At 39.9% G+C, this 12,685-nt stretch overlaps 1 protein-coding gene across 4 annotated transcripts in view; it reads left to right on the top strand.

The window, feature by feature from the left end:
- The first annotated feature begins 7,851 nt into the window (after positions 1 to 7,851).
- LOC115160586 (dachshund homolog 1) overlaps positions 7,852 to 12,685 on the top strand; it is a 262,703-nt gene continuing 257,869 nt past the window's right edge. For all 4 annotated transcript variants that reach the window (XM_029710747.1, XM_029710746.1, XM_029710745.1 and 1 more), the window contains exon 1: positions 7,852 to 8,658. In XM_029710747.1, coding sequence (XP_029566607.1) covers positions 8,114 to 8,658 — 545 coding nt within the window. In that variant the 5' untranslated portion in view covers positions 7,852 to 8,113. The remainder of the gene's footprint in view (positions 8,659 to 12,685) is intronic.

Raw genomic sequence — 12,685 nt, 5'->3', positions numbered from 1 at the left:
ATGCACCTCACACACGGTTATGGGCTTAAAAAAAAGAAGACACCTGTACCATGTCAGATATAGAGTTCAAATGTTTTACATTTTGTGTTTGCATCCCAATAGTACACTTTATATGCATCACAGAAGACTGAAATATAACACAACAGTAAGACATAGAAACAGAGGCTAGAGCCATTATGATTCTTCTAATTGTAGGTCTTTTCTTTTCTTAATCTGTGGGGTCGACTTCTCTGAAAATTAAACGAGTTCTCTCTTGGCTTGTTCTATTCTCTTTTGAGGAGTGATATGACCGGAGGGGTTGTGCTTTTGTGTTGTGTGCGTGTGCGTGTGTGTGTGTGTGTAGGAGCATTCTGCTGGCTAAACTCAAAAGGCTGTATGGATGTACATTTGTAGTTGTGTTTAAGAGGTGGGTATACGTTTACAATCTTTCACAAACTCACTCTCTCTGTTTTTCATTATGCACAACCACCACCTCTCCTGTAACTTGATATTTTGAATGCAATTGATTGTATGGTGTCATGGATGATGATGATGATGATGAATGTGATGAGAGGAATGAGCATTAACACTCCTCTTGCTGCAGGTGAGCAATGACACCACAGGAGCAGGTGGACTTCAATTCCCACAATTCTGTATTAGAGGCATCCGCTTCCCTGAAGGCCCCCAGGTTCTTTACCTATTATTTTCAATGGTCTCCCTTATCTCCTTTCCTTTTGCACTGCTCATCAGTGTGGACTATATGGAGAAGGTATTGCCAAAACTCTCACTTGAATTGAGACGCAGTGAAGCCAAAGATATTGCAGAGAAAGTTTGACACAAGAGGCTGAACTCGTTAGCATACTAATAAGCACCTGTGCATGTACATAGGACTTCCCTCCCTTTCATACAACGTGACAGCTGTGTGACAACAAATGCTGGCGAGATCAGCCTCGTGCTTCATACTCTCTTTCCTTGTGTCAGAAGTTGCACCGCTTCGTGTGGTACTACGGTATCATTGAATCTACCTTTATCTTCAAGTGCTATATGCTGGAAATCTATCATAAAACTTTATCGTAGCAAATATGTTGAGTTCAAAGAAGAAAAAGTAAGGGAAAAAATCCACTGAAACCCAACCCCAGCCATTGGCAAGTTCCTCTTTTCTCTCTGATATCTTTCTTTCTTTCGGCTCAACTGGCATGATTGCATTGGATGGTGGTGGTGGCATAGCAGGAAAGATGGGGTCAAGCCAGCGTAACCTTGGAGAAACAAATATTAAAGATCCTTCTCCCTCATTAGCCGTGTGTAGAAGAGTGGTTGGGTGATTAATGAATGTTGGGTGAAGGGACATTTTAAAAGACTACACAATATCACTGTCTGTCTCAAATGGCACCCTATTCTCTATATAGTGCACTAGTTTTGACCAGGGTCTATAGGGCTCTGGTGAAAAGTGGTGCACTCTATATGGAATAGGGTGCCATTTGGGATGTATGTAGCCCATCACTGCTGCTTTCAAGTGTCATGTCATCATAGTAGGGGAAAGTGGTTGACCACCAAGTGCTAAGTGATGTTGCTGATAATAAATTGCGGCTGAAATGTAATATATGGTGGGCATGATTCTTTGTTCGGAGCAGCGTACACCAACTCGGCACAATTAAACTTACATCTCCCTGGTGTTTTTAGTTCATCAATTATATTGTGATACACTTAATGTCCATAAGGGGATGATATATGATTGGTCTAATTATTTCTTATTCACCATGCTTTCTAAAGCATATCAATTTTGTTAATACAATGTAATTAAAACACGTCAGAGCACTACAAGTTGCTGGCTGTATTAATGACTATGAAAATTATTTTAATTAAGTAGCCAATTATAGAAAAATCCTAACCATGAGAATTGACATTTAAATTAATTTAATTGAAATTGCTTTTCAACATTGTTTTATCAAAGCTTTATGGGGTGAATACATTATTACATCAAACAATATATGGTGTCATTGATCATGCAGAAGTCTTTTGAGGTGATTACAGTTGGACAGTACTCATTTGTTTGCAACACTAATTTTCTTGGCAAGACTGGCAACCAACTACATGCCATGACGGTTGTCAGGGTTGATCATTGCAACACTGTTCTACTGTTCTAGGGAGAAATGACAACATTTACACATGTTTTCCCACAATCAGTTACTGTAATTCTACTTTAATTCTAACAAAAAAGCATATCCATCTTCATTCAACCCACAAAACACTACTTGCCAAGAGAAGCTTGATAGAATGGCACTTATAAGACATAAGGACATTCATTGTTGTTCAAAATAAGGTAGAAAGAAATATGTCATGCTTTTCCTGCCAACGTGCTATAAGGGCACAGGGTGAGACACAGATGCAGACACGGGAGGCAGATGGTTCGAGTCTCTGATATTTATTATAATCCAAGAGGCAGGCAAGAGAACGGTCATTGACAGGCAAAAGATCTTAAACAAGGTCAGAGTCCAGGAGGTACAGAGTGGCAGGCAGGCTCGAGGTCAGGGCAGGCAGTATGGTCAGGCAGGCGGGTTCAGAGTCAAGGCAGGCAAGGGTCAAAACCAGGAGGACTAGCAAAAGAGAGATAAGAAAAAGCAGGAGCACGGAAAACCACGCTGGTTGACTTGACAAGACAAGACGAACTGGCAACAGACAAACAGGGAACATCAGAGTAAATACCAGGGACTAATGGGGAAAACGGGTGACACCTGGAGGTGGGTGGAGACAATCACAAAGACAGGTGAAACAGATCAGGGCGTGACACGTGCACTGATACATTTCAAGCTCTTGTACTACTTTTCAAGGCTTGACATAAAGAAAATATACAGAGAAACCATGTTGTCTACAATTGGTAAATTCTCATGTGACGGCTTGTAAGGTATGATAGAGCTACAGGCACTAACACCCCAGTACATACTTCATCTGGACAGCAGCATTGGATTGAGAATAACAGTGGGTATCACACAAAACATGGTGTTTTTTTTCTTCTTCTAAGGGCACTGTGCTTTGATAAAGGGTCAGATTTATCAGGAAATGCCCATACAGCTTGCCAAGGCGGTTACATAATTTCTTCATCTCCACCCCCCTCCTCTTTTATTCTCCTCTTTAAGAAAGCTAATCGGAGTAATATTTTAAGATATTACAAGTGCAATGATTTGCAGTTAACCCATGCAAAAAATGTAATAGTGGGCATACGCCCGAGTGGTGCAGCACTGTATCTCAGTGCTAGAGGTGTCACTACAGACACTCTGGTTCGAATCCAGGATGTTTCACAACTGGCTGTGATTGGGAGTCCCATAGGGCGGTGCACAATTGGCCCAGCATCGTCCAGGTTTGGCCGGTGTAGGCCATCATTGTAAATAGGAATTTGTTCTTAACTGACTTGCCTAGTTAAATAAAGGTTACATTTAACAACAACAAGGACAACAAAAAATACTATTGTGACATTTATTGTATATAATGAAATCTTAATATGGTGCATATTTAAGCAAAAGGTTAGCGACAAAAAGGGCAAATAGGTTGCCTGGCTATGAATTTTAAGCAGCTATTGATTTTACACTACAAGCCTCCTCTTTCCCTAAACTATAATTTTGAAAAGGCACACTGCTTATCTTAAAGCTGATCTGACACACAACTAGAATGCGTTTGGTGTTAACTCAGAGTATGTTCTGTCCCTTCCTCGGCCATCATTGTAAATAAGAATTTGTTCTTAAAACTGACTTGCCTAGTTAAATAAAGGTCAAATAAATAAATAAATAAAACATTTAATAAACCATTTACACATGCACAATACATTTTAACTGTCTATTAATGGGTTATAAATTAAAGTTATTCAATTTTTCCGCAATGTGTTACTTATTTATGATTGTGCATTGCATGTATAGATGAGAATCAATGCAGGTTGCTTATGAACTTATTTTATTGTACAAAATGTCATTACATCAAAACAAATACAAATACAGTACACTAATGGTTTTTGGTTTCCCGTTGGTGGGACACATTCATTAGACAATATGTTGCTTGGCTATTTTCTAAAGTAATGGAAAGAAGGCTTTGAAATCAAGTTGGCTGTACATTAATACCAACATATACCTCCTGATGATTGAATTATAAATACATACTGTTTGTGTAAATAATTAACACTAGAGATGTGTTATTATATATTGTCTAACTTTTAAAGATACAGCTCTGTATCTCCATCCTACAGTTAAGTGTGTCACACAACTTTTATCTTAGTCTTATCCCATTCGTCACAATAGACTTATGTTGACGTATGTGACACCTGATTCCCAGCATGCATTACAAACTTCCAAAAGCTCCTCTTTAAGAGGTGTTAAGTTTAGGGAAGTGAACGTATGGGAAGCAATCAGTTTTATCAGTCAATTTCACACGTCACCTGTCACAGAGTACTCATTTATGACAACCGTCTTCAGATCCAATAAGTACCTACCCAGTACACAAACAATGTCCTCCTGCTTGCTATTTTCCACTTTCCCTACACCCAAAGCTATAAATTCCTACCACATGCAGGTGAAAAGAGTTTGCCATTCAAGACATGATCTCTGCCGAGTAGCCCCCACTCATAGGACCGCTATACGCCCTTGTCAGGCCGCTTTTGCATCTCAGGCATTTAGCCTCCAATCAGAAGACACCTACAAGCCCTAGGAAAACCATCTAGCCATGAGTTAATATTAATTATACAGCGGGTGGGTCTAATCCTGAATGCTGATTGGTTAAAACCACATTCCAGCCGGTGTCTATTCTACAAGTTACCACCAGCTAAATCTATGACGTTAAAATGCCTATTTACTCTGTTCCATCTGACTGCGCAATCCACTGTCTCATCAACATAGCCAGGCAATTTATTTACTTGATCTCCACTATAAAAAGCATCTAGACATTATCCCACATTTCTTTTAGACTAACATTTAGCAGAGATTTGTAAAAATCTTGCTGTCTGTCTCTCCGACATTTGCAACATCGTTTCAATATTCAAATTCGATCTCCTGCCGTCCCATAGTAATGAACATGTCGGGAGTCGGGACAAGACAGAAAAGCAGGCAGCGTTTTTTAGACAGTCGAAATCATGAATCAGCTGGCATCATTTTTATGTATATATACAAAGAAATGTAAATTGAAAAAAGGTAAAACAAAACTAAGTCTTTCCAGCTTCTGTTTGAAAAGATTGTGTTGGACGTATCGTTGTCTAGCTCCTCTGAACAAGTGTCCTGACGAGAGAGCACATTTTCTATGCCAAGCGAAATCGCGCCTCATTAGCTCATTGTTATGGATGTCTCCAAATAAATGTCACTAGAAAACCGCTTAAACAAATGCAAATGCCGCTACTGTTGTTATTCTGGCTGCTCTGTTTGACGTGACTGTAAGTTAGCCGTAGTTGGCTAGCTACCAAGCAAGGGATAAGAACGTTGCCAGCCAGTATAGCAATGGAACATTTAGAATGAACAACTGGGTCGCTCGCATCCATGGATACAGAACAAAAAGACTGAACAACTGGGTCGCGTCTCTGGCAACCAAACCGATAGAACGAATGACCAGCCGGCTTGGGTAGCAACCCTAGATTTGTGTCGGGACTATATCTTGTGGAAGGATGAAATAGTATGAATAAATTCAACAAAATAACGTTTTTAATTAAAATATGTCAATCAATATTTGAATATGTTGGTAACCCGCTATATAAAAGTGATAATACCAGAGAAGCCGGTGTTTGGAGGATATATTGGCACGGTTCGCCAACACCCGTGCCAATATATCCTCCAAACACTGGCTTCTCTGGCATTATCACTGAAAGACAATAGCAATGAATTTGTCTAATCTTAAATTCGGGGACCGCAAGCTTTTTTTTATTGTTTCTATAAATACCTTACATTTGTTGTGGTTTTGTCATGTGTAAATGTGGGCTATTCTTTTGGTGCTGAAATCCACCCACACTAGTCACCACTCAACTCCATCGTAAATCGTGGCAGCAATGGCTAGCCCAGGCTTTGTATTCACCACTCCATGTGGATGTGATAGTCATGGAGGTATGTAATGTTACATTCACTTACACCAGATGAGACTTTGCCTATCTGTTCTTTCTTGCACAGTATTTACTTAATTTCAATGTAACATTATTGTTTCAAACAGGGCCAGAAGTGAGACACTACAACGGGCCAACGGTGCCAAGTTTGGGCCGCATTCAATGACAGAGCACTGTATATAAAATAATGGGTGCCAAGACCTGAAGTCGACAGTGGGGCGATTGCTACCTTCCATTCTGTCAAAACGTCTTTACATCGCCACAACCTGGACTGGGGCAGGGAATAAGGGCTGTTTCAGGGACTTATTTCTGAAGACCATTCTTCACAGTAAGCTTTGATATTATTAAATGAGTTACACTTGTTTTCTCTACTTTTGAATAAATTAAAATGTAACTCAATGTTCTTTCTTTGTGTATAGGAGCCATTCAGAAGAACCCTGCAACCTGGGATGCCACAGACGAGGGGGTCCAGATTCATGTCACCTGTTACCTTAAAGGGACCTCCGATTGTGAAGGCGGGAGGCGGCGGCGCACAAGGAAGAGGGATCTGCTGCAGTGAGGGTCAACATCAAGTCTCGGACCGCCTGTCTCAAAGCCACCCCCTTCTTATGTCACCTACTAATGTATTTACTTTCATATAACTATATGCTGTATGGTATGTACCTTATTCCTCTCACAATGTACATGGGCAAACAATGTCCATACTATTATCCCTAAAGTTTTTATTTTGTATTTTTTATCTGCATGCCTCATACTTGATTTAGTCGTTTTCTTAGTGTTATATAATTGCAATGTCAGTTATTTGATTGCTTTTCTATGTTACTTATTTGATTACTATGTCACTTTTGTCACAATTGCACTGTGTGAGAAGCCTGCAAATACATGACAATAAAATTCGATTTGACTGGATTTGGATTGGTCATCACCAGTGGATCCAGGTGACCAGGACTGGCCCTCATTATCTGATATATACTGCACACACATAATCATGTACAGTACTTTTCCACAAACCTTTTTCAAATGGCATCCAATGTATCTTAAATAATACAAATCAATAAATAAATAAAAAATAAGTGGTGACAGGGAGTAGGCATGGCACTGGCTTGATGCTGAAAAAAAATCATATTTCTTCTGACTGGCAGCTGTAGTGTCACTGGTCGGGAGAGGGCGGGTGGGCTTTGTTAGGAAAACCACACATGAACCGCAGGAGCACGGCTGATGCTTGACAAAGCCGCCTATCGCGGGCGCCGGGTGAATAAGGATGATGAGCAAAAAAGCTGTTGCATGGCGCTTGACCATTCTGGAGGGATGCCGGCCTCCCAGATGCTCATAGCCGGTGCAGAATTTAATTGATATAATTGCACTAAACTGTGATTTAGTAATATAAACCAATCTAAAAAGGTATAATACGTTTGTTTGATTTCAGTTTTCAAAAGTGCATTTAAAGAAGACAAGCGATAATTGCGTGAAAGTAGGGCTACTTTTATCAGTTAGTATGTTTACTTAACAGTCACTTAAAAATGTGTTACAATCATTCCCGGTCTCCCTTACTTCACTGTATTTGCACTCAATGTCCCTTGACGCATGAGATTACGTATGACATGCAACATCTCAAAAACATGTTTTAGATTAAAGAAAGCCATATAAAATAATGAAGTGTTATATAATATGATATAATGGCGTGTAATAATTGCCTAACTAAATAAAGGTTAAATAAAATTATAATCATATTTAAATCCTGTCTGTCTTTTCTTCAAAGGTTTCCACTGTCCCCTAGCTCCTCCCTCTCTGTACCTTGTGACAACCACAACTCATCAACAGAGCATATGCGGAGCCGCACTTATCTGCTCATTCTCCTCCTGTCATTCCGCCTTCTATCTTTGATCATTGTCCCACCGCGCTCAGCCCAAACCCTCGCTCACCACGTATTTTCAGCATCTCTTTCTACTCCCCAACTCATCAGAGGAGCTAAACTCCCGTGGAATCTTTCATTTGGAGTTTCTCGACTGCCGCACTTTTTTCCGCAGGAGTGGTTTTTATACTTTGAACTTACTCTTCTTCCCCTAGGTGACCATGGCCGTACCGGCTGCTTTGATCCAGCCAATCCCTCTGGTCCAGACGCCTTCGATCTCCACTCCTTCCGCGACCACGTCCCCGCCGTCAACAACTTCTTCCCCGTCTCCCTCCGTGGGCCCATCCGGCCAGAACCTGTTCCGCTCGGAGCTCCTCGCCAACAGTAGCCCCGGCATCTCGACCCCGACCGGGACTCTGCCCAGCAAGCCAGTCTACTCGACCCCGTCGCCTGTTGAAAACACCCCGCAGAACAACGAGTGTAAAATGGTAGATCTGCGGGGGGCGAAGGTGGCATCTTTCACCGTGGACGGCTGCGAACTCATCTGCCTGCCCCAGGCGTTCGATCTGTTTCTGAAGCACCTGGTCGGAGGACTGCACACCGTGTACACCAAGCTGAAGAGACTGGAGATCACGCCGGTGGTGTGCAATGTGGAGCAGGTCCGCATCCTGCGAGGTCTAGGGGCCATCCAGCCAGGAGTCAATCGCTGCAAACTCATCTCCAGAAAAGACTTCGAGACTTTGTACAATGACTGCACCAATGCCAGGTGAGTGGAGACATGAGAGATGCTAATTTGATTTATAGGTTTTACGCAGGCAGAAGCTTAGGCGTCAAGGTAGAAAAACTCTAACACAGGAAGGGGGAGACATTTTCCATTTTGTGGAAGTCATATGTTTGAGATGTCATTTAGCTGTAATGACCGAACTTTAGGTCATTTTTGTAATACTCTATTGTGCCAAATCTGACTATAGGCCTATGCTGTTATCGAGTTTTTAGTAGGCTAAACAGGGAAACACAGATGGACATGGCGAGGGCGCACCGCTCGAAAAGTTGTGGCAGGTTGATTGGCAATTGCATTTATTCTTATTGCAAAGAGTTGTGTCAGTGACTTGCTCAATCCAAACGAATGTTAAAACGCAACAGTCACATTGTAGTCATTTGAAAGTGTTACTAAATTAGGCTACTTGAGGACTTTTTCATGGCCTGAAATTCAAGTGTCCAAAACCCACAGCAAGTTGAAAACCATTGCCTGGAGGGAAAGCTCACACATTAAAAAATACTAGTTTACTATAGAATACTACACGACTTACTATAGAATTGTGTAGTATACTATAGTAAATACTACATTATAAACCATATACCACGGGTATGACAAAGCATTTATTTTTACTGCTCTAATTACGTTGGTAACCAGCTTATAATAGCAATAAGGCACCTCTGGGGTTTGTGGTATATTGCCAATATATCAGGGCTAAGGGCTGTGTCCAGGCACTCTGTCCAGGCACTCAGGCACTCTGCTCAAGTATACATCAGACTGCAAAAACACTACAGTCAATACTACAGTAATGTCTTCAAAAATACTACAGTCTGCAAAAACACTACAGTAATTACATAGTATACTACAGTATTTTAATTTGCATAGACCCTGCCCATTACCCTCCCCGTATCCAAATTTGTGCCACCCATAACTGAGAAACCTACATGCCAAATATAGACTATATTATGTTCCCTACAGGTTATAGAAAAGAGCAGATGTTCTGAAGTATCCATTCAGACCTCAACTCTACTTATCTACCCAACCTACAGGTTATGGAAAATTTGCTCTTTGAGTATTTTGTCCAGTAGTTTTCTTTTTAAGGACAAAGCCCCCACTGTTTTGTAAAATATAATAAAACCAAAATGCTACATTACTACAGTAATGTCTTCAAAAACATTATATTAAATACTACAGTCTGCAAAAATACTACAGTAAACACTACAGTCCACAAAAACAGTAATTACTATAGTATATAGTCAAGTATACTACAGTCAGGTCCGCAACTCTGTGTGTGAGCATTACCACATTTCCACTCTAAATTAAGCTCACCATTAACCCTACTTTATTTTTAAATGACATTGAAATAAAAGTAGGTTACCCTATATCAGCTGTCCTAGCCATAGGGGCAATCATTTAAATTCTTTTAACTTTAAATTAAGTAAACAACATTTTAAAACATTAGACCATAGAGAATTAAAATAATTGGATTTAAATTGCTTAATATACTGTTTGTCTTCAGATTAATAAATACTTTTCATAGGGAAGTCAGTAGTTAATTTTGTCCCTAGTTAAAATTTCACCTGGATCATTACAAAATACACTTTCTTTTGCCAGCCATGCTAATGTGTAGGAGGATTTTATGGGTGACAGATTTAGGTAGAGATCAATATTTGATTTAAAGCCATTTTTAGTGTGCTGTTGCTCATATGCTGTGATGTATTGCTCAATCTGATAGGATGGGTTGAATCAGGCCAAATATGCCATCTAATCTGTTGATTGATTTAATATTGATCTCCCATTGCGAAATGAGCTGGAAATGCAAATATGATGGAAAGCAGACATAGATATTTTATGGCGGTTATGAGAGAGTCTTTGAGGCCTTAACATGAATGCTCTAAGCTGTAGGTCACTCTGGATAAGAGTATCTGCTAGATGACTAAAATGTAAAATGTAAATGTAAAAACATCACTATCTGGGCGCAATGTTACGTTAGGCGCCATTGTTAGGCACAATGTTACTGGTGTATTTGAGGATGATGTTGAGTGTGCAAGATAATTGTTTTATTACACTTTGCTGTAAGACACGCTTGGCTTGCATAAACACAAATATGTGGATGGACTCACACACATTTTATTGTCACAAACAAATAGGAATTTATGGGTGGGTTCACATACGGTTTACATTTCTGAATTTAAATATTCAGTTATTTGCAGGATAATCAAGAAGAAGTATTTTCTTGTTTGCTGCTATTGAATCAATATTCTGAAAATAATGTACTGAAGGGTTATTTACTTTTTGAAAGTACATATGCATTTGCTCACAATGAATTCTGAGGAAGACACAGCAATGTTTGCAATGTATATAGCAGAATATGCAAACATAGAATTTTGACATTTGACCATGTGTATGGGCCCTGTATACTGAAGATCGTTAGTTATTTATTAGGATTGAAAATGCATGGCTTTTATCAAATGATGTTATCAGCTTTCATCAGTGTTTTGAACTTCTTTTCAATGCTCTATTCAGATATGCTGTGTCTACATGTTGATACCAATGGATTCATAAACTACTGTATTTCCACATTTTATCTCTACATCTGGCCTTAACACTAGTTTTATCCTACACCCTATTCACATTCACACACTCAATTCACCTTACCCTCTCTGTCCACTGGATATAGGCCTAGTCAGGTGCTAACTTCTAAAGAAGAAGAGTAACTTGTATTTACATTACTTGGTTGACCTATTTCTGTTGTTTGGAGCTCAGTCAGGGAAGTTGTAATTTAGAGCAATGTAGTCCATTGTAGCTTTTTAGTCCACCAAAAAAGTAGGCCCATGTAGGACAATGATACAGTTTATTCAACATTAGTGCAGTGGCCTGACATAGTTTTGTTTTTTTATCCCAAGTCCTTTTCACAATGACGTTATACTCTTTCATGCAGTGGTGATTTTCGGTGACAATGGTGTTCATAATAGTCCTGTACCAGTGGCGCTCTGTGACGTTTAAGATGAGGGGGATTCTTTCTTTATGAGCATGGCCTTATTTCTATTACAGCATATTGGATGACTGTCATTCATATTCCATTCACCTAGCTCAATGTAACATCGATAGGTTTAGGCTACTACATGATATTCCAATTTTCCCTGTACCCATCATGAGGTTGCTACAACCTAGCCTATGAATGAAAGTTTACAATGTAGGTGCACAGGTCGAGAGAATTTTCAGTAATCAAGGTGACAGACATTGACACATTTAATATGTCCTTGCACACTCTTGTCTGCATTTAGCTGGTCTAGCGTGTAATCATTAGTCCAACAGTTGCAAATGTTTATTCCTGTTTCGTTCCGTTTGCTTCTGTTTAAGAAACGTTTTTCAACAGAATCGGCTAAAGGAATACACACCTGATCACACGCAAACACAGTTCCCTTTCATACCAGATACATACAAACAGCTCGTTGTATTTATAATTCCTTCTCGCAACTATCTACGAGCTCTCCTCCTCTCACCTTATCCCTTTGCTTGTGGACTTCAGTGCACAACACATCAGCTGTCAGTTACCAGGCGAAAAAACTTTCCAAGCCAAACCTTCATATCATGACTGCTAACCTCTACACACAGCCTACATCGTTGTCACGTCATAGTCAGCATAGCTACTAGAACTAACGCGTTAGTAAACCTGCTGCAAACATGCAGTACTGTGTAGTCAGCAGCAATCAGTTTAGCAGTTACACCGGCAGGCCCCGGTGGCAATAAAATCATAAAACCAAAAGATTACCTTGACTTGGAAGAGTTCAAGTGTTGGATAGCCGTAGCCAGCTAGCTAACATAGCATCTCTCTATGTTTGAGCTGGGTGTTTGAGTAGGCTAGACGAGCTATTTGCATTTGACACTAGCTAAGTAAGTGAACGTGAAAAAATATATACTGCGAAATATACTGTAGCTACCTCTCTCTCCCTCTCTCTTTTGCCTCTCCTTAATTTTGGAAGAAATTCATTTGTTCAGAATTGTTCAACTATTGTCTTTCTTTCTCTGTGTC

Source organism: Salmo trutta, chromosome 24 (assembly GCF_901001165.1).
Source record: "Salmo trutta chromosome 24, fSalTru1.1, whole genome shotgun sequence".
In the NCBI taxonomy this organism is placed as follows: Eukaryota; Metazoa; Chordata; class Actinopteri; order Salmoniformes; family Salmonidae; genus Salmo; species Salmo trutta.
Note: the sequence above shows the minus strand (reverse complement) of the source record. Positions and strands in the feature narration are given on the sequence as shown.